At 47.4% G+C, this 22,044-nt stretch overlaps 1 protein-coding gene across 4 annotated transcripts in view; it reads left to right on the forward strand.

The window, feature by feature from the left end:
- The window catches only part of MAP2 (microtubule associated protein 2), a 1,143,712-nt gene that overhangs the window by 859,260 nt on the left and 262,408 nt on the right, over window positions 1–22,044 (forward strand). For all 4 annotated transcript variants that reach the window (XM_078680559.1, XM_078680562.1, XM_078680563.1 and 1 more), the window contains one exon: window positions 11,221–11,298. In XM_078680559.1, the coding sequence (XP_078536685.1) occupies window positions 11,221–11,298 (78 nt within the window). The remainder of the gene's footprint in view (window positions 1–11,220; window positions 11,299–22,044) is intronic.

Below are 22,044 nucleotides of genomic sequence, written 5' to 3' on the forward strand. Positions count from 1 at the left end.
AAGGATTCAGAGCAAGCAATGAGAACTAATCAAAATGGCGGCTAAAGAACAACACTAAAGGATAAATAGGCACCAGAAACACATAGCACGCCTAGCGTCACCCATCTAATCCCGAACGATCCCACCGACCCAGAAAAAGCGAAAAGAAAAGGGTGAGAACATAAAGAAAAATAAGGTACCATAGAAACAAAAGCGGACAAAAGAAAACCCTTCCCCCAACCCCCCACCCTACACACATGCAGAGGCTATGGTCCACCCCCCCCCCACCGGCACAAATTAAGCACTGGCTCTCTTTTAGACTGATTATATCTGACAATCATTTCTGATTATGAGAGCAATTGTTACCAGGTAATGTTTGTTTAATTATTTTTTAACTGAGGACCACTTCATGTTTTAATCTGTTTAATGAATGCAGTTTGAAATAAGAGATATTATACCATGTTTTGATGGCCATCTCAAAGTAACTCAGGGAACAATACTCAGAAATATGCTTGCAAATTAACTTCGCAGAGGTCAACAATCCCTCAATCACAATCCAAGCCGCTCCGTAGTTCCTTGTGTGAATGAAAGGTAAAGCGGGCCAACAATCAAAGACCAACCACAATTGAAGAAACTATTCCAACTACATCTCCACCACCCATTTCCAAGGGAGCCCCCAGCTTTCCCCATGAGAGCACAATTGGCACTCCATGCAACAGAAACGCTCCTCCAGTACGCAATTCATTTAAAAACTGAAAGACCTTACAAGAAGTCCCCTGCCTGCATGAAGACATACTCCGTCCCGTACCTCCACCATGAGCCTAATTCAGACCCTCACTGACACATGCATTCTTACATGATCATTTCCTTCCTCATGGTCATTAGATCTCTCTTCCCGGCCAGGATATCGGGATTGAGGTCAGGAAAAAATAGCGTGAAAGTTACTTTCTATTAGATCTACCAAAGTCACTACCAGCAAAAGAGTCACCCATAGGTTTTACCACTCTTCTGCCTATTCAAAGACCGTATGTAGGCTTTCCTAACCACCTTGCATCCTTAGCCATCTTTAGACCCTGAAAGTTATAAATCACCTTTCCCTGGCGAAAGGGGTATGATCTCAACTGCCAAACTCTATATAAGGAAAAGCTCGCCTTGTATAAACAAGCCATCAGAACTAGAAAAAGCGAGTTCTACGAGAGCAGAATTGCCACAGCACCTAACCCCCAGAAGGAAATTTTCCAAGTTCTCACTGAACTGAGGAAAAAGAAGGAACAACCGCCCTCTTTTACGCAAGAAGATTGCCAGAAATTTCAATCCTTCTTTACCTCAAAGATATCCGACCTTCTGATAGAAATCGAAAGCACCCCCAGATTTGACTGCCCGCTAACTCCGATACCTGTCCCGCCCACAATCACTGAGCCTTTAACCTCCCTACCCCTATTCACCAAGGACTCTCTAACAAAAGTGATGAACCAAGTTAAATCAGGTTCTCCGGCGGACCCTTGCCCCCCGCAGATATTTAAACAAGCATGGCCAGGGCTGGAGGAGGATATTTTATCACTCCTTAATAGTTCCCTTACCTCGGGACTAGTCCCCTCTATTCTTAAAGAGGCGAGACTGATCCCCCTACTAAAAAAGGCCGGTGCCGACACCAAGATTCTAAAGAATTACAGGCCCATATCTCAACTGCCTTTTTTAGCTAAAATACTGGAACATCACGTGCTGTCTACCCTCTCGCACCACCTCGAGAGTAATGCACTACTCGAACCCAACCAAGCTGGGTTTAGAGCCCACAACAGCACGGAACTAGTCATGCTATCAGTGCTAGATGACCTACGCCTTAAAACAGATAATAAAGATCCCTGTGCCCTGGTGCTACTCGACCTCTCCGCGGCATTTGATACGGTCAATCATGACCTCCTTCTGTCGCGGTTGGGGGAGTTTGGCATCAAGGGCTCGGCCCACGCCTGGCTGACCTCGTTCCTTGGTGGACGGGTCCAGAAAGTACAACTGAATGACCTGGTGTCAGAGGCTGCTAAAATTACATGCGGCGTCCCGCAGGGCTCTGCCTTGTCCCCCTTGATGTTCAACACGTATCTGCAGCCCCTCATTGCATCACTGAATCTGATGGACTGTAATATATATAATTATGCTGACGACACCCAGATCATCATTCAGATAGGCAATTCCCCTATGGCTGATCAAAAACTGAAGAATATTCTAAAATTTACCGTCAATTGGATGACGGCAAACTTTTTAAAAATCAACCCGGATAAGACGGAGGTTCTTCCTATCACAACTTCATCTAGCCCCTGGTGCGACCTCCTTTGGCCCTCAGAATTAGGTAAACCCCCAATACCGGCAACAGCAGTAAAAAGCCTGGGCATAATCATCGACACAAATCTCACTATGTCAGCCCAGGTCTCGGCGGTGGTGGGCACCTGTGTAGGCCTCCTGAGACAACTGCGCAAGCTAGCTCCCATCTTAAAGGCAGACACCCTCAGAAGAGCAGTGTCAGCCTTAGTTCTGGCCCGATTGGATTATGGCAATGCCATGTATTTCGGCATCCCGAAAAAACTTACCAAGAGACTTCAGATCGTCATGAATGACGCGGCCAGACTTATTTACAATAAACCAAGAAGGACACCAGCCACCCCCCTTCTTCGGGAGCTACACTGGTTGCCAGTAAACCAACGAGCCAAGTTCAAAGGCCTATGCATTACGCAGAAAGCCTTATATGGGCAAGCCCCGAAGTACATCAAAAAACGCCTTGTCCCATATGCCCCCAACAGGAACTTACGCTCAGCCAACGCCGCTCTATGGATCTGTCATAGGATCAAACGATCCACTATCGGTGGTCGGACTTTTTCCCACACAATGCCTAAAGCCTGGAACCAACTGCCTGAAAATCTGCGCAAAGAAACCAGACTCCTGCCTTTTAGGAAAAAGCTAAAAACCGTGCTTTTCCAAGAGGCATGGGGTAATATCTAGTCTGTTCTCCTACTGCCAGTATTCACTCGCCTGTCAAGCGCTTAGAGACCCCGGGGTGATAAGGCGCTCTACAAGTCTAAAATACAAATACAAATACAAATACAAATACATAAGAACATTAGGGTGACCTGACCCCCGGCCGCCCCCCACGCCGCACGGCTCCTCCTGACTGCCCGAGTCTCTGCCCCACTGCTCTGCTGGTTCGCCCCTGGTAACAGTGCTCTTGTCCCCCTCTGCACTGCCAACCTTTTTTCTCTGCTGGCACTGTATTTGCATTTTTGTCTGTTTTAATTGTTTTTTTCGTTTCGTTTCTGTATTGTATTTTCAGACGCCCCTGCCCTCTGTGCCCCCCCCCCTCTCCCTGCTTCCCGCCGCTGCTCCCCCACGGCCCTGCCCTACTTTTTTCTTCTGTACCCCCTGCCACTTGCCCTTTGGCCGCCTTGCTCCCGCCTGCTCCTCCCTCCCACTTGGCCTCTTATGAGGGCCGCGCGGTGCAGGTGAGTGTGACCTGACCCCAGGCCGCCCCCCACGCCGCACGGTTCCTCCTGACTGCCCGAGTCTCTGCCCCACTGCTCTGCCGGTTCGCCCCTGGTAACAGTGCTCTTTTCCCCCTCTGCACTGCCAACCTTTTTTTCTCTGCTGGCACTGTATTTGCATTTTTGTCTGTTTTAATTGTATTTTCATTTCGTTTCTGTATTGTATCTTCAGGCGCCCCTGTCCTCTGTGCCCCCCCCCGCTTCCCGCCGCTGCTCCCCGCGGCCCGCCCCCTTTTTTCTTCTGTACCCCCTGCCACTTGCCCATTGGCTGCCCCGCTCCCGCCTCCCAGCTGCTCCTCCCTCCCACTTGGCCTCTTATGGAGGCCGCGCGGCGCAGGTGAGTGTGACCTGACTCCAGGCCGCCCCTCACGCCGCATGGCTCCTCCTGACTGCCTGAGTCTCTGCCCCACTGCTCCGCCGGTTCGCCCCTGGTAACGGTGCTCTTGTCCCCCTCTGCACTGCCAACCTTTTTTTCTCTGCTGGCACTGTATTTGCATTTTTGTCTGTTTTAATTGTATTTTCATTTCGTTTCTGTATTGTATCTTCAGGCGCCCCTGTCCTCTGTGCCCCCCCCGCTTCCCGCCGCTGCTCCCCCGTGGCCCCGCCCCCTTTTTCTCTTCTGTACCCCCTGCCACTTGCCCATTGGGCGCCCCGCTCTCGCCTCCCAGCTGCTCCTCCCTCCCACTTCGCCTCTTATGGAGGCCGGCCGCGGGCAGCTGGCGCGCCAAAGGCAAGCCCGTCTGCGCCCGTCCGTGCCTGGACCGCGCCCAGCGCCAGAACCACTGGCCCCCGCTGAAGCCAAGCTACCCGACTGAGATACGACTCCAACGCACTCAACACCGGACGACCACCCGCCTGCCACCAAGCCACCCCAAAGCAAACCCATGGACCCTTCACCTGCCAAGCCTGCAAATTCACCTGCCTCTGAACCTGCAGACCTCCCACCGGACCTAACACCGACAACAACCACCTCAAGTGCATCCTCCTCAACACCCGCTCCGTCCACAAGCACGCCCTCGAACTCTGGGACCTCCTCGACACAACGGCACCAGACGTCGCCTTCCTCACGGAAACCTGAATGAACGCCTCCTCGGCCCCCGACATCGCCATAGCCATCCCGGACTGCTACAAAATCACCCGGAAGGACCGCATCAACCAAACCGGAGGAGGAATCGCCATCATCTACAGAAACACCATCAACATCACGACCAACGACGAAGACACACTCTCTGCTGCCGAACACCTACACTTCCAGATTCACACCGACCCCAAGACCACCCTTAGAGGAACACTCATCTACAGACCCCTGGGCCCGCGCACACAACTCAGCGAAACCATCACCAACTTCATCAGCTCGCACGCCCTAGCCTCACCAGAATACATCCTCCTGGTGGACCTGATCTTCCACCTGGAGAAAAACAACGACAACAACACCACCACCCTGCTCGACAACCTCGACAACCTCGGACTCAAGCAACTGGTGTACACCCCCACCCACCTAGCTGGCCACACGCTCAACCCCATCTTCTCCGCCAGCAACCACGTCTCCTTCAGCCACTCCACCGAGCTACACTGGACCGACCACAGATGCATCCACTTCACCTTCAAAAAGACTACATCCCACCTCCACACGCAACAAATCCCCACAGATGCTGGAGAAAAATCACCATCAACCAGCTCCTCTCATCACTGAGCCAGAACCCGCCAGCTGACACCACGGACGCAGCCCACAACCGCGCACAGTGGATCACCAATTGCGCTGACGACCTCGCTCCACTGAAGAACCCCCCAGGCGAGTCTCGCAACAGGAAATCCTCATGGTTCACCGACACCCTCAAAATCTCAAAGAAATCCTGCCGAACCCTCGAAAAAACCTGGCGCCACGATCAGACTACCGAAAACATGACTGCCCTCAAGAACGCCACTCGCGAACACCACCAGCAGATCCGCACCACCAAAAGGGCATCGTTCAAAGAGCGGCTAGACAGCAACACCCACAACAGCAAGGAACTCTTCAGCATCGTCAAAGAGCTCTCCAACCCCAGTGCCAGCAACAACGACATCACACCATCACAAGACCTCTGCAACTCCCTCGCCACGTTCTTCCACTGCAAAATCGCAGACATACACGACAGCTTCGGACCCCAGACTTTGCCTCCAGCCACCGTACCACCGACCCCCACCACCATCCTCAGCACCTGGACCCCCATTAGCACTGAAGACACCACACACATCATGAACACCATCCACTCTGGCTCCCCCTCTAACCCTTGCCCCCATTACATCTTCAACAAAGCCAACATCATCATCGCACCCCACCACCGGAACATCATAAACAACTCCTTCATGTCAGCCACCTTCCCTGAGAGCTGGAAGCACGCAGAAATCAACGCCCTTCTGAAGAAACCCACAGCGGACCCCAAAGACCTCAAGAACTTCCGCCCCATCTCTCTTCTTCCCTTCCCGGCTAAAGTCATCGAGAAGACTGTCAATAAACAGCTGACTACTTTCCTCGAGGCAAACAACTTGCTCTACCCGTCCCAGTCCAGATTTCGAGCCATCCACAGCACCTAGACCGCCCTCATCGCAGCCACTGACGACATCAGGACCCTAATGGACAACGGAGATACTACCGCTCTCATCCTCCGAGACCTCTCGGCTGCCTTCGACACCGTATGCCACCGCACCCTGATAACCCGCCTCTTCAACACAGGGATCCAAGGAAAGGCCCTGGACTGGATCACCTCGTTCCTCTCGACAGAACCCAGAGAGTCCGCCTACCCCCTTTCCGCTCAGCGGCCACCAAGATCATCTGTGGCGTACCCCAAGGCTCCTCGCTCAGCCCAACCCTCTTCAATATCTACATGAGCCCCCTCGCCGCCATTGCACGCAAACACAACATCAACATCATCTCCTACGCCGACGACACCCAACTGATACTCTCCCTCACCAAAGACCCAGCCACCGCCAAAACCAACCTCCAGGAAGGAATGAAAGACGTTGTAGAATGGATGAAACTCAGTCGCCTGAAGCTGAACTCAGACAAGACGGAGGTCTTCATCCTCGGACAATCCCCTTCCGCCTGGGACGACACCTAGTGGCCCACAGCGCTGGGCTCCGCACCAAAACCCACGGACCACGCACGCAACCTGGGATTCATCCTGGACTCCTTCCTCACTATGACCAAGCAAATCAACGCCATCTCGTCATCTTGCTTCAATACCCTGCGCATGCTCTGTAAAATATTTCGGTGGATCCCCACCGAAACCAAAAAAACGTCACCCAGGCCCTCGTCACCAGCCGACTGGACTACGGAAAGGTCCTATACGCAGGAACCACAGCCAAAGTTCAGAAACGACTCCAGCGCATACAGAACGCCTCCGCACGACTCATCCTCGACATCCCCCGCCACAACCACATATCCGGCCACCTGAGAAGCCTGCACTGGCTCCCCGTCAGCAAGAGGATCACATTCAGGCTCTTCACCCACGCACACAAAGCACTCCACGACAATGGCCCAGAATACCTCAACAACCGCCTCTCGTTCTACACCCCCACTCACCAGCTACGCTCTGCCAGCCTCGCCCTCGCCACCGTCCCATGGACCTGCAGAACCACCACCGGAGGAAGATCGTTCTCCTACCTGGCAGCCAAAACACGGAACTCCCTCCCCACACACCTAGGACTCACCTTCAGGAAACACCTCAAGACCTGGCTTTTCGAGCAGTAGCGACACCAACCCCCCCCCCACAGCGCCTTGAGACCCTCACGGGTGAGTAGCGTGCTCTATAAATGTTCTGATTGATTGATTGATTGATTGATTGATAGGGGCCCCACAAGGCATTTTTGCAGGGAGACCCAGCTGAAAAATGTAAGCGCCCCTCCTCAAGCTGTCCAACAGTTCCAATTTAATATCCTATTTCACAATTGTGTCAGCTGCCAGTGTTTGAAGCTTGTCAGCTCTTTCATCTCTGAGTTGGTCTCAACTTCCAGGATTTCTACTGCCTGCTGTCTGCCCGCAATTGTCTCAATCAGCTGGTCCAATAAACACCTGGCTATTTAGGCCCTTCAGAGTTTTCCTCCACCTTCCTCAATAAACTTTGAAAAAACTGGACACCTTTCATGTCAGAGTGCCGGGCGGATATTGAGCAGTAGACTCAACACACCTAACAAACCTCTAAACACCAATATATTTTGCATACCTCCATTGCACCTCCAGTTCTCCTGATTGGATTTTTGTTGTTTTGGTCTTAATTTATGTATTAAAGTGTACTCTATTTTTCTAAACTGGTGTGGGATTTTTCATGTGCTGTGATTTCATGTTATTACTGTTTCAAGTGATGTACAATATTTTACACATTGCCTCTAAGTTAAGCCTGACTGCTCTGTGTCAAGATACCAGAGGGTTGAGCACAGGTTCATTTGGAGTTTGCTTGTGACTTCACCCTGACATGGATTGTGGTTACTGCTTGAGGAGAGTTTCACCCCCTTCACCCCGTAACCCAATTTCTTACACCAGCACACTCACAAAACACAGCTGTCCCCCTTCCTTTTGAGCCAACATTCTGGCATAATGTATGTATCTTGTAGTTGTTCTCATGGTAGTATTCCCCCAAGTAAGACATAGCTCAACACATGCACTAAACATATACTTCAAAGGAATGGCTCCCTGGCACACACAAAACACGTGTGCTCCAGATTACTTTACAGTGTTGACTCCATGCACACATGGCACCTGAATGTCTGAGATATGTTCATAGCTTTACTTCCCAACACATACAACACATGTATGCTACAGATGTGGAGAAGTGTGGCTCAATGGTTAGAGCGGCAGACCCTGATGCAGAAGTCTGCCCCGGGACCAGGGTTCGATTCACGCCTCGGCGGGTCTTGGGCTCAATTTCCTCGGACCTGATAATTCTCTCCTCGGTGCCTATTCTAATCATAAGTCCCACTCTGCAACTCTGGGCAATAGCTTGCTTAATCTCCACAAAGTGCCCAACAACGCTAAGATGCTAGGTTTCACCTTGGGGGTGTCCAGGAGTGGGCACTTCACAGGGAAAGGCCAGGAAGGATTCCTCAGCGGTAGTCGTGTGCTATACAAGTAACTCTACATTTACATTTACATTTGTTCACAAGGCTGACTCGCGAAAACTCACGCCCAAGTATGCTCAAGGTTTGTTCATGGGTTGGCTCCCCAGCTAACACCACACATTCATGCCCAGGTTAGTTCAAGAAGTTAACTCCGCATTACACACATGTCCTAGATTTGCTCATAGGGTTGGCTTCCCTTCACAGACACTACATGTATGCCCCAGATTCCTTTACAGGGTTGATTCCACAGCACTGCCCACCTAACACGTTAATGTCCCAGGTGTTTTCATGAGATTAACTCTTTAGCACACACAACACATGAATACCGCAAATTAATTTAAGTGGCGGACTCCCCAGCACACCCAAGTACACTCCAGATTTGTTCATGGAGTGAATCCCCTGTGCACTTGATGCGGTCTAGATTTAATCATAGAGTTGACTCCCTGCAACTCTTGATATGCTATCGATATGGTCACAGGTTTGACTCCCTAGTACACGAAAAATAAAAATAAAATTCACAGGATCGACTTTGCTTTGAAAAGTAAAACTTGATACATACACTCAAAGGTAAGCAGATCAACATACAACTGAGACCCTTTATCATAGGGTGTTCGACTCCAGTAGGGATGTTCTCTATAGCCTGCTCTACAGACAATAACACATGACCATCCAAACATAGCAACTTAATAATGTATTTTGTTAACTGTCTCACACTCACTCAATACAACAAAGAAGGCAAACATAACTACGCACAAAAGACACTGCATGATATTTGCTCTTCTAAATCCCACCTCAAGGGGCAAATGAACTACATTACTACAGTAAGGAATGACAATCACAACACAATCACATACAAACATTTGCCATACAATTCACGTCAACTGAACAGTTGAAATCTCCAAATGTATTTCAATCGCCCACAAAATAGTCAAAAAAAAATAACGTCAACCAATGCTGTGGCAATAATAGAAATAACATCCCAATAATACACACCCCAGCATTGAAGAGTAGGAACAGATAAGACTCAGATAAACTGCAACTAATCATAAACACATTTGATTATCAACTGAATTAGCAGGCAGGTTTTTAAGTTACTATGTGGAAAGTCGAGTTCTTCTAACTGACCTTCTTGAAAGGAAACATGCCAAGGCAAGGAGACTCACAGTCCTTGGATCTGCTAAGCTCCATCCTTCTTTCCATTGGCTGCCTCGAGGAAACAGTCGTACTCGCCTACAGACACCAGGCAAATCCCATGGCATGCAGCTGTGCCCAAGATATGAAGCACCCAATCGTGCTTGCAAATTCACAATTAAAATGTACTTCAGTACTAGATCTATCCTTAACATGAAAAGCACCAACAATCACAGCACTTCTGCCTTATTTCAAATACCAGCAGATCCTTTCTGAGTATTGCTGTATCCCCGACCGCTGAACGGCGGATTTGCGTCATGGTGAGCTCCTTTTCTGTCCGTTTAATTCAATATCTGACTTTTGAGCTCCTCGCATAGCTCTCTCTAGGCACATCTTTCAATGCGGCTCAAAAACTGTCCTCATCACTTGCTGGAGGGCTGCCAGTTGTCACAGTACTGCTGGAGCTCCTCTTACCTTAACTTTGCTTTCTTGCTATTAACTCCAGTTGTCTCTCACATCTGCTTCCTACAGTGTCAGTTATTGACAGAATCCACAAGTTCACAACTTTCTATCGGTTTAACACGGTGACTAATGTAGAGGTTGCAAACATTTTATGCTGATGTAACATGCTGGACACTACTCTGTAGTCTTTTTATTGGCATAAAGAAGTAACATCCTCAAGCAGAAGTAGCAGATAAAAGTAGAAAGTTACAAAAAGCCCAACCAGTAATGGGCACACTGCGTTCTCAGCCCTGACATGCCTCTGCTGTGCCATCTGCCCAAGCTGGGCACTGATCTGACCAGTCGTACACATATACATATTGTGGAAGCAAGGGCTACTCTCAACATCCACCTGTTAAAAAAGATCACACATAACCTCTGCTGAGGCAGCCTGGAAGGTACTGCTAGCTTTCCCAGAAAGTGCAAGGGCCACCACCCACAATAACTACAGTTAATGCCTTGTAACATCCTACCACCCTCTCAAGACCCTTTAGGTTTCTCATAATGAAAAGGTTTTCAGAAGCTTGTCTAGCATATATGTAAGACATATGCTAGATTCCGTTCTGTAAACCACATGTAATAAACATGGCTTCAGCATTGGAAGAGTCACACTTACACTTCAAACGTAGAGTATGGCCAACAAGCTTCCCTTATTCACAGATGAGCTACAGTACTGGCTAACATACACACACACACACACACACACACACACACACAACAGGTGCACCATTACATGGAAGAGTCTGTGTATCTGTGTGCGCCCAGTGCACAAGCTAGTGTTTTTGCTTGTGTGTTGAACTGCACCTTCTTCAACAGCTAAATGGGAACTCATCCCAAAACATGAAGTGCCCTGAACTCTAACTGCTTGCTGAATACCGCATAAAGAAATAGCTGTAGTTAAGTTAAATAGAAAAGCAGAAAGAACGATGCATTTGAAGTGTTTAGAAAGCAGCTCTTGAGTTTCACTCTTCTGTGACTTGCTTTGCAGCCGTTGACGAGACCGCCAATCTCCCGCCTTCTCCACCCCCCTCCCCGGCATCGGAACAGATGGGCGCCATGGAGGAAGGTAAGGCTCACTAGGGTACTGTGGTGTGCCTCTCCTGGGAATAGAACCTTCAAGACAAGGTGAGGTATATAAACGCATCTACCATTGCGCCTCGCTTGGGACATACCTGTCTCGGAGTGTTACTGATGGAGCAGGACTGTTGTTTTGCGGTATCAATTCCTCTGACATATGACCAGCTGTGCCCTAACCCTACCTCCCTTCTACACACACTGACAAGTGTGCCAATCTGTCTTTCGGTTTCATATATTATCCTGTGCCTGGCAGGCTAAGTGCTCATATGTTGTCATGAAAATATGGAGCATTTACTCTGGATGCTCAGAATGACAGTCACCCGAATACACACGCTGTATTATTTCTAACAACTTATCCCTTCGCTGTCAACAATATCATAGCTGACTTATTAACAACCTGTTGGCCCTCAGTCAGGATGGTCAATGCCAAGGAGTTCTAGAATCCAAGAAGAGCATCAACTTTCATGTCCATTTTAGAGCACATATCTAACCACAGCTTATCACAACTGAGACAATAACTCCATGTTCGGTCACAGGAGCTGATTTCTGTCCCTTTAACACATGAGATGGCAGCAACTGTTCGCATTCTGTGCGCAAACTGTTGTTATTGCTATTTCTAGAAGTATAAACAATAATGCATGGATAGGACTGTGGATACAACCAGTACCTGCACGTGTGCATCGTGATTTGCTTCATGATGGATCAGTTATGCAACCTTTTCAGCCTCATTGTGTATTGTACCTTATTTTGCTGCCAGTAAAGTCTCTCTCAACCAACTTCTCTAAAACACAGGGCCAGATTTACCTACCTTTCACCCAGTTCATCGCAGAAAGGCATCTTGTTGCGCTGCGTGGCATGAAAGGGAGAGAGTGGAAATGTGCCATATCTACCAGGATATGGCACACTTCTGCTCTCTCAAAGCATTTACGCAACTTCAGATGGCCTCGTGCCAATGCAGCCACCCGTGCACCATGGTGCAAAGGTGTCTGCCTTATGGGCAGTGCTCTTGTTCAGGAAGGGGCACCTTCCTGCACAAAAACAATCCTCAGAGGCATATTCCTCTTTCCAAGTGTGCTGCAAAATGCAAAGAGGAAGTAGCGAGGTGAAATGAAGATATTTCACCTCGTTTTCAACCTCAGGTAGACAAACCATTATATCACAAACCAAGGTTTACTGCTTTTAGTAAATCCAGGTTTGCGTCACTATCCATGGGTGGATGCATGGGATTTCCCATGTTCCACTCATGGAACTCCTCCCTGACACAAATGCGCCTTGTGTTGCTTTGTTTTACAAAGCCACACAAATCGGGCTTTGCGTGGCTTAGTAACTTCAGGAATACATTTTGTGTTGGCCTGCATCAAAAAGTGAGGCAACCCCGACACTAAATGTTAGTAAATCTGGGCCCCAATATCTTGGATCAGTAGCTGTGTTTGGCTTGCAGTCTTTCCTGGAGGCTGTCATCTTGTGCCACAAATCCCTGTGCAAATTCCAGTATTACGGGATGATGACAGCCCTGCGCTTTGGGGTAATACGGTAGCACACACATGCACAAGATATTGCGAAAGGGAAGAAGCATGTTTGTATTTCCATAATCTGCATCTAGGTGTTCATAATTGGGCTACAAATCTGAGCCTTGGACTTTCCTTTCTGTGGACCCTCCCGAGTGTGCTTAGATGCTGTACTCATCACTGACTTACATTTCCGTGACTCTGAGGTTGTCCTTGTGGATGATGGCGATTCCCCCTCCAACTCCGTTGGTGCGGTCTCTGCGGGTGATCTTGTAGCCCTGTGGGATGGCTATGGCGATGTCTGGTGCAGAGGTGGCGTTCAGCCAGGTCTCCGTCAGGAAGGCCACGTCGGGGGCGGTAGAGTCTAGGAGGTCCCAGAGTTCGATGGCGTGCTTGCGAGCGGAGCCGGTGTTGAGGAGGTTGCAGCGGAGGTGGTTGGGTTTTCTGGTTGGTGGTTTGGTGGGCTGGATGCTGGTGAATCTGCAGTTCCGGCAGGTGAAGGGCCCTTGGGTGCGCTTCAGGGTGGCCCGGTAGCACGGGTGGTCTCGTCCGGTGTTGAGTGCGTGGAGGGTGCTGGAGTCGTAGTGCAGTCTGGCGTTGCGGGGGGCACGGGGTCCAGGGGTTCTGGTGCCAGGCGCAGACGGGCTTGCCTTTGGCGCGTCTGCTGCGCATGTCCGCTGCGCGGCCGCTGTGTAGCCTCCATAAGAGGGGCTGTGGGAGGGCGGAGCAGCTGGGAGGCGGGAGCAGGGTGGGGAATGGGACAGCGGAGGGCGGGGCTGCAGGGACGCAGTGGCGGGAAAAGGCACGGAGGGAGAGGGGGGGACAGGGGAAGGGGGTACAGAGAGGGAGAAAAGCGGCGGAAAAAACCAAGGGGGTGAAACCAGGCAGAGGCACAGGGAGCCAACGAGGGAAGGGGCACAAGGGCACAAGGGCACAGAGAGGTAGAAAAACGGCGGAAAAAGCGAGGGGGTGAAAACCAGGCAGAAGCACAGGGAGCCTACGAGGGAAGGGGCACAAGGGTCCGCAGCAAGGCGACAGCATCACGGCATGGCAGGAGGACCGTGTAGCGGCTGGGGGGGTGACCTAACTGCAGACAGGGTCAAAGGTCGCTCCCTTTACCTCTGCGCTTCCTCCATGAGAGGGGCTGTGGGAGGGCGGAGCAGCTGGGAGGCGGGAGCGGGGTGGCGAATGGGACGGCGGAGGGCGAGGCCGCAGGAACGCAGCGGCGGGAAAAGGCACGGAGGGAGAGGGGGGGAAACGGGAAGGGGGGTACAGAGAGGGAGAAAAGCAGCAGAAAAAACCAAGGGGGTGAAACCAGGCAGAGACACAGGGAGCCAAAGAGGGAAGGGGCACAAGGGCACAGAGAGGGAGAAAAACGGCGGAAAAAAGCGAAGGGGTGAAAACCAGGCAGAGGCACAGGGAGCCAACGAGGGAAGGGGCACAAGGGTCAGCAGCAAGGCGACAGCGTCATGGAGTGGCAGGAGGACCGTGTAGCGGCTGGGGGGGGCGACCTACCTGCAGGCAGGGTCAAAGGTCGCTGATTGACTATGTAGCAGTGTAATTAATGTTATAGTTACTTTTTGGATTAATGAACTCTTTCTCCATATCAGACATTGGCCTAAGTACTGCATAACCTCTATAAATTAATCAATCAATCAGATTTATATAGCTCGCAGCTGCTCAAATGGGTGTCCTGGCACCAAGAAGCAAAGAGTAAGCATCAAAGTTAACTTTAGTCATCGTGTAGCCAAGTTCTGAGCTGAGATCTAAACACGTTTTCCTTTGATATTCTATGCAGTGGTAGAGGGAGCTTATTTCAGGTCACTGTTACCAAATAGTTGAAGGGTCAGCCTCCGCTGGTCGCAAGCCTGCACTTAGGGATTCTTAGTAACAGAGCTTCTGATTATCTGAAACATCTCACCGGCTGGTAGTGAGCAAGCCTGTTAAATTAAGTATGTAGTGTTGGTCTTATAGAAACACAATGGGAAATAGCAAGTGCTTTAAAGAGTACCAGCTTTCTAACTGGCAGCCAGTGCAGTTCTTTGTGCACGTGTGCAATCGGTTGTCTGCAAGGAATTTGTAAAATAACCTTGCTGCCACATTCTGCACTAAAAACAGGGCATTGGCATAGTCACATTTTTACATTTGTTACATGTACAATTGCTTTCCTAATTTCAACTAGGAGGAACTTCAAGGTTTTACTTAGGGCCCGGATCAAGGAGAAGCAGAAATTTGCTACAGACAGAATCTGGGAACAAAAGGACAACATGTTCTCAAATTTACCCACCAGATTTCTGGCTACAGTTGTAGGCTGTGGTGCAGGGCCTGCATCACTGGCCACCAATGCTTTGACCAGTCTTTCGTCACCTGACCAAACAGTGGCACCACCATCTGATTGGAATTGCATTTCAGGCATCTCTTTCTCATCCATTGAACAACATGGATGAGACACCTCTTAAATGCTAGTTGAGTTGCCTCTGCCTTCTTGCCTATGAACAGGATAGGCTGAGTGTAATCGCATAGGAGCTAACTTGTATGCCATAGGATTCAATGCTAGATGCAAGTAGAGCAAGGTAAACATTGAAAAGTGTAGAGGTCAGCTATGAACTCTATGACCTGTGCAACACCATTCTTCGTGCCTACTCAGTCTATGAGAGAAAATACTTACAACGCTTGACTTTTGTACAAAAAGGAATTGAGAAATGCCATAGAAGTGTGTATTTTCAATTTCCCATCCACATGGACCTGGCTTGGCTGACTTCATCCCTTTCATATGTCCTATTGGTGGCTATGTATGTTTATGTGATCAATGTGCCCATCTTGTCTCTGTCTGACTGCCCTGCCTGCTCTCCCTGCATTCATTTCCTGTATATCTGTTTGTAGATAAAGGTGCAGATGATAATGTGGAACCTTTGTACTGGACAGCAAGTTCCAGGTGTGCTTCCAGCGGGAAGAGGCGCAAACTCCATGCTCCCTCCATATCGGTGTCTGTGCCTGATGATGACCATTACCTTTCGGATGAGGACTATTACGAGCACCCTTTGTTCAGCTCAGAGTGGACTGACTCACGTACACAGTCCATTGCCTCAGCGCAGAAGGCAGGGGCCTTACTGAACCCTGAAGGTGAATTAGCCATGGCCACTCCCTGTTCCTACACCCTCCACCTTCATCCTCTCACATACTGCCTCATTGACATGCTCATGGGGAATGGGTGAAAGAAGGAGATATCTTGTTTTTTCCACCAGAAATTCCCTATATTGACCATACCGTCAGGGTTAGAATATACTGCAGATGGAAATAGTTGGGAGAGCATCCTGCCTATGGCATGTTACAATCCCAGTCTGCTTCTTAATATCCATCTTACTGTAAGCAATATTAAACTAGAAACATTGACCTTTTCTACAACCTTATTCTTTAGACAAGGGTACATTTAATCTTAAAAGTAGAAACTCCTCCTAAAAATTATCTTCAGTGAACCCTAGTGGTACAGCAAGGCATTGTCCAAAATGCTAGTTCAGAGATTTCTTTACAAAGGTCTCTGTTATTGTTTTAGTTCATGTATGTGTTCTAAAGACAGGGTGCAATGCTCCTTTGACATGTAGAAAATTCTAGATACATTTGAGAAGGTCTAAATTTGGTAAGCAGATGTAATGTCAAGAAGGTACAGAAACCAAGAATTATTAATGACCTTGAAAAGCAATCTTGGTTCAGTTAATGAGTTATTCATACAGTTGAACCGTCAGTTCGTTTGGACAGAGGAAGTAAGGAGTTGGCGTTCAGATAGCCATACATTGTGATTGGCTTGTTGGCTTCCTAGGGAAGGTATCAAATCACTGTGCATTTTGTAATCCTTTGCAACCAGTTGTGCAATTAAAGAACACAGCTCAACCTATGTTTGGACAAACCAAGCCCACCTGACATATAAGGGGTCATATGTGCCTCCTTGAGCAAGAGGAGATTTTTCAAGAAGTGTTTCCTTACAAGTGTCTTGAAAATGTAGCTTTTCTAATATTTGAGGTGGTTGCTGCTCACCAGCACACCTTCATCCAAAAGGCACAGTGGAGTCTGTAATACTAGACAGATTGTGGCATCAGGACATAAAACAATCATTGGAACACAATAGCACAATAAAATAACTGATGCATGCAAGAATATGCTAACTCAGACTCTTCATTCCTTCCAACAAATATCACACAATTAATTTTTGGACCAGGTCCAAGCAAGCAGGCCTGCCGGCAGCCCTTCTGACCCATGTCCACCACAAATTTCAAGAAACGTCTTCTAACTACCTCTGCTGCCACACCAGTAAGAAGATTCATCAACAATTCCTGAACTACAGGAATATTTCCAGAAGATCTAAAAAAGTCATACATATGCCCATTACTTAAGAAAGCAAACCTGGATCTGCTTAACACCAACAACTACAGACCGATTACTAATGGACCTTTCCTGGGCAAAGTGATAGAAAGAGCAGCATTCGCCCAGATGTCATAATTCATTGAAGATAATTCCATACTTTCAGACTTCCAAACAGGATTCCGTCAAGGACGAGGCACAGAATCTACCCTCATTGCTATCTGGGATGACCTTAAGAACATTGTTGACTGGAACGGGCCTCAGCACTACATCTCATCTGCCTTTGACATGGTTGACCATGACACTCCAATACATAGACTTTACAAAGCCAGTATAGAGGGGACTGCTTTCCACTGAATCAGATCCTAACATTAAAACAGACGTAATGTCATCCATACCGCCCTTTCTCGTCCAAACCACAGTTCTCAAAAGCAGGGGGCCCTCAAGGCTCTATCATCTCGCCGATACATTTTCAACATCTACAAGAAGTATTTACCAGCACTGATCAGTCGATTTCACCTCACATGCTATAACTTGCAGATGACACACAAATACTCCTTAAACTGGAAATCCCCAAAGACACTGGAAACTCACAAATCTTTGCCTCAGAGCCGTTGATCAGTGGATGACAGGGAGCCATCTCAAATGACATGCTTCCAAAAGAAAAATACACGTATGTGGGGACTGGAAAAAATATGACCCACTCACTGCCTGGCCTGAAAATCTGGGAACACAGCCTAAAGTATCTAAGGAAGTAAGAAATCTCAGAATTACCATGGACTCCAAGCTATCAATGAATGCCCAAGTGGACAAACTAGTAAAATCAAACTTCATACTGTAAAAACTCTGCAACACTGCTTCCCCCACTTGGGATTTCCGCACAAGGTCTAGGCTAATATCTCTCTTGTTCTGTCTAAACTCAGTTACGTCAATAGCCTCATCACACACTAAGCAGTAGAGAAATTTAGATTGCTTTTTAAGAGAGATAAAAGTTGGCAAAGTGCAATGCTTAAAAAAACTGCCCTCACCCACATGCTTCATCATTGGGCTGCTACAAACACCTCCGTGCAGACCAACGCATGAGGTGGAGCAATAGGGTATGAGGGGCAATATAAACATGTAGAAAAGGTCAGGATCCAAAGAAAAATAAGTGCAGACAATTTGTTAAAACTAACTCTGGGATATCCCAATATCTATTTTATTTGCGGATTCCATTGTTAGAGCTAAAAGGTTATCTCAATACTAGTGGATGGCGGTCAAGCGAGTAAATTATGCACCATTCACCATGTAGCATGAGATTGCAAAAATAGAGGTGACCCAATTTTATTTGACTCTTACTTCCTGATTATCTGTCGTGGACACAGGAGTGAGCTTGGACATACTCCTACTCTTGCACAGCTTACAATTAAAGAGGCGCAGGAGAATACGCGGTAAAGCTAGAGGAGAAGGAAACATATGGTGTAGACAAAACCTACAGCTTCACCCCGAATATATCAATACAAACACTCGTATGACCCTGAAAGCCGGAATATAAAAGATTTGTGTATATATATATATATATATATATATATATATATATACATATATATATATGCTTCCAAATCGCCGTGTGTGACTGCCTCTGGAAGACGAAAAGTGGACCCAGGTATCACTGCCAATCAAATATGCTTTATTTCTCAACCAGCCAGTCCGCCATGACGCGTTTCGACCCCCAATCGGGTCTTGATCATATATATAAAACAAAATATAATTCTATGCCTGGGCTAATAGAATACAGAGCCAAGTCTCGGGAGATAGTGACTAGGGCAGGGGATGCATTCATCACACACCAGCCGAGGAGTTACCATTCTAGTTTTCCGAGTGTATCACGCTGCATACATGACATGCCCCCGTGATCACGTGGCAGGACGTGGAGTTGCTTTGAAGACGCCCGAACACATACTCTTGGCACCTACATGGTGTCAGGAGGGACACTGAGCCAGAGGTCGAACATACCTTGATTTAGTAAGCGGGGCACCAGACACACACAGGGTAGAGAGAACGTATTCGTTCAGCTGAAGGATGTCGCTCTTAGTTCACAGGGGGTAGCAGAAACCCTGGGCCCGAGCGGGCATGGTTAACTCAGGGCACCTCCAATAGTAGGGCTCATTAAATAAAATATACTTCGAATGCATGAGAGGCAGACAACGATTGGGTGAGAAACTGTATCAAAGATGTTTGTCTCTCTCTAACTATCTATACATTACCCGCACTTTCTAAATCAGTGTGTGACTACAGGGGGTCGCCCTGATTCCCACGCCAGTGTGAGCAGGTTCCACAGTGAAAGTCAGTAAGAATAACCAAGTGAATAAATTAATACCCGATATGTTTCCATGAAGGGTATATGCATGTGACTTTCTCTAAGTGATGATTTGCTTGACATTGATATGTGTGTGTGTATGATAATGGTTTTAATATTGATGGAGATCCAGATTAGGAATCATGGAGTTCACTGTTAAATAACAGCACAATCCTAACAAGCAGTGATTAACATAGAATGATCCGTCAGCCGCATCGCGACAAATGGGTTGAGAGGGGCCAAGAATGGACTGCTTCTTCACACAAGAGCACATTATGTATCTTAATTGTCATGGCCTTCAGTTTTCTTTTCACTTGTATCCATATTTTTTTTCTCGCTTACAGCTTCAAATTGGAGTGTGATTACAAGACCTTCATAAAGTTACAGGTGTAGTAATCAATATGCAGATTTAGGTATATTAGAAAGAGAGTAAGACAAGGGATCTAACAGTCCTGAAGAAAGCCGGGAGAGACACGATATCCGGCTGAGACATTTCGACTTCTTTGCAGAATGGAGGGGTGAATGGTGCATAATGTACTCACTTCACTGTCATTCACTGGTATTGAGATACCTTTTAGCTCTAACCAGGGAATCGCAAATAAAATAGATCTTGGGATATCCCAGAGTTAGTGTTCACAAATAGTCTGCACTTATTTTTCTTTAGATCCTGACCTTTTCTATATGTTTGCATTGACTCCCCAACCCTATTGCTCCACCTCATGCGTCTGTCTGAACAGAGGTGTTTGTAGCAGTCCAATGAATAAGCATTCCACAAACTTTTGTGGGTGAAGGCAGTTTTTTCAAAGCATTGTACTTTGCCAACTTTTATCTCTCTTAAAAAGCAATCTATATTTTCCTACTTCTCAGTGTGTGATTAGGTATACCCAGAGGAGGGCGAAATAAGGAATGATCTCCTCCCCCCTTTTTTTGTGTGTGGTTTATGCCAATAGCCTCTACTGCAGATCATCTTTAACAACTATGAAAAGACTACAACTGAATCAGTACTCTGCTGCCATACTACTCTTACATATGAGGCCACAAGCCCACATCTCCCCTGTTTTGAAGGCTTTACATTGGCTACCGGTTGACAGAAGATCCACATTCAAGCTTTTTGTTTTACCCACAAAGTGATACATGGAACAGAACCGCCCTTCATAAAATCACCAAATACATTCAACAAAGGAACCCCCACTCTTGATTAGCACCTCGCCTCAAAGTCCTACCAAACAAGAAAAATAACATAGGTGGCACATCCTTCTCTGTTCAAGCAGCCAAATTATTGAACTCTTTACCCCCAAACATAAGATTAACGGATAACTACCTTATCTTAAGAAGACTACCACCATGTGCAAACATAAATGTGCATTGTGTCCCGGTGTATGTGAGCACTTATTTGGACTATAAGTGTGCACCTACATATATGTATACCTTTGTAGAAACATGTCTAATAGTGTTTGTAAATACATGGATATTCATTGGCTCTGCTTGACATGGATACATATTACTAATGGTTATACTATTCTATGTCTAACATTTATATAGGCCACTGCATAAATAAGTAAGTTTTTACTATAATTATTTATCTACAATTGCTTTGCTATTGAATTACAAAAAAAGCAATTATAAAAACATTATTAAAACAAATAAATTGGCTTGTAGTACTACAACACTTAAATGCCTGAGTTTATTTAATACTATTTAAATCTACATATTACCTTTCTTATACATCTATACCTCATGTATCCTTATATTTATTACTTTACTTTGAATTCAGCATCTTGAAAGCACTACCCTATATATCACCCTACACCTCTCGCAACATATTCTCTACCTCCACTCTCGGACTCATCATAAACCTCATTCTAATACTCTCTCCAATGCACTACCATATTTCTCACCCTATACCTATCTCAATATACCCTCTATCTCTACTCTCTGACTCATCCCATACCCCATTCTATTACTATGGACCGCTAATTTACTATTCAGATCTCCTAAATATGTCTTTTTCAACCCTTCCCTCTGACTCTTCCCCCCCACCTCCCATTTACTCACCCAATACCTCCTTCTACTGCTATGATACCCCAAAAAACACTTTTTAGACCCTTCTCTCTTCTATCACTCCACTATTCTTTTCAGTCCAAATAACAAACTCACATGTCCACCACTAAAATTACTTTCATATCAAATGAAATCAAATCAGCAAAATTTGTAAAGCGCGCTACTCACCCGCAAGGGTCTCAAGGCGCTGAGGGGGGGGGGGGGGGGTTGCTACTGCTTGAACAGCCAGGTCTTGAGTTGTTTCCTGAAGTAGAGATGGTCCAGGGTCAGCCGTAGGTGAGTGGGGAGGGAGTTCCATGTCTTGGCCGCCAGGTAGGAGAAGGATCTTCCTCTGACGGTGGATTTGCGAATTCGTGGGACGGGGCGAGGCTGGCGGATCTGAGCTGGCGGGTGGGTGTGTAGAATGTGAGGCAGCTGTTGAGGTACTTCGGGCCCGTGTCGTGGAGAGCCTTGTGTGCGTGGGTGAGGAGTC

The sequence above is a fragment of the Lissotriton helveticus genome, chromosome 3_1 (assembly GCF_964261635.1).
Source record: "Lissotriton helveticus chromosome 3_1, aLisHel1.1, whole genome shotgun sequence".
Taxonomy (NCBI): Eukaryota; Metazoa; Chordata; class Amphibia; order Caudata; family Salamandridae; genus Lissotriton; species Lissotriton helveticus.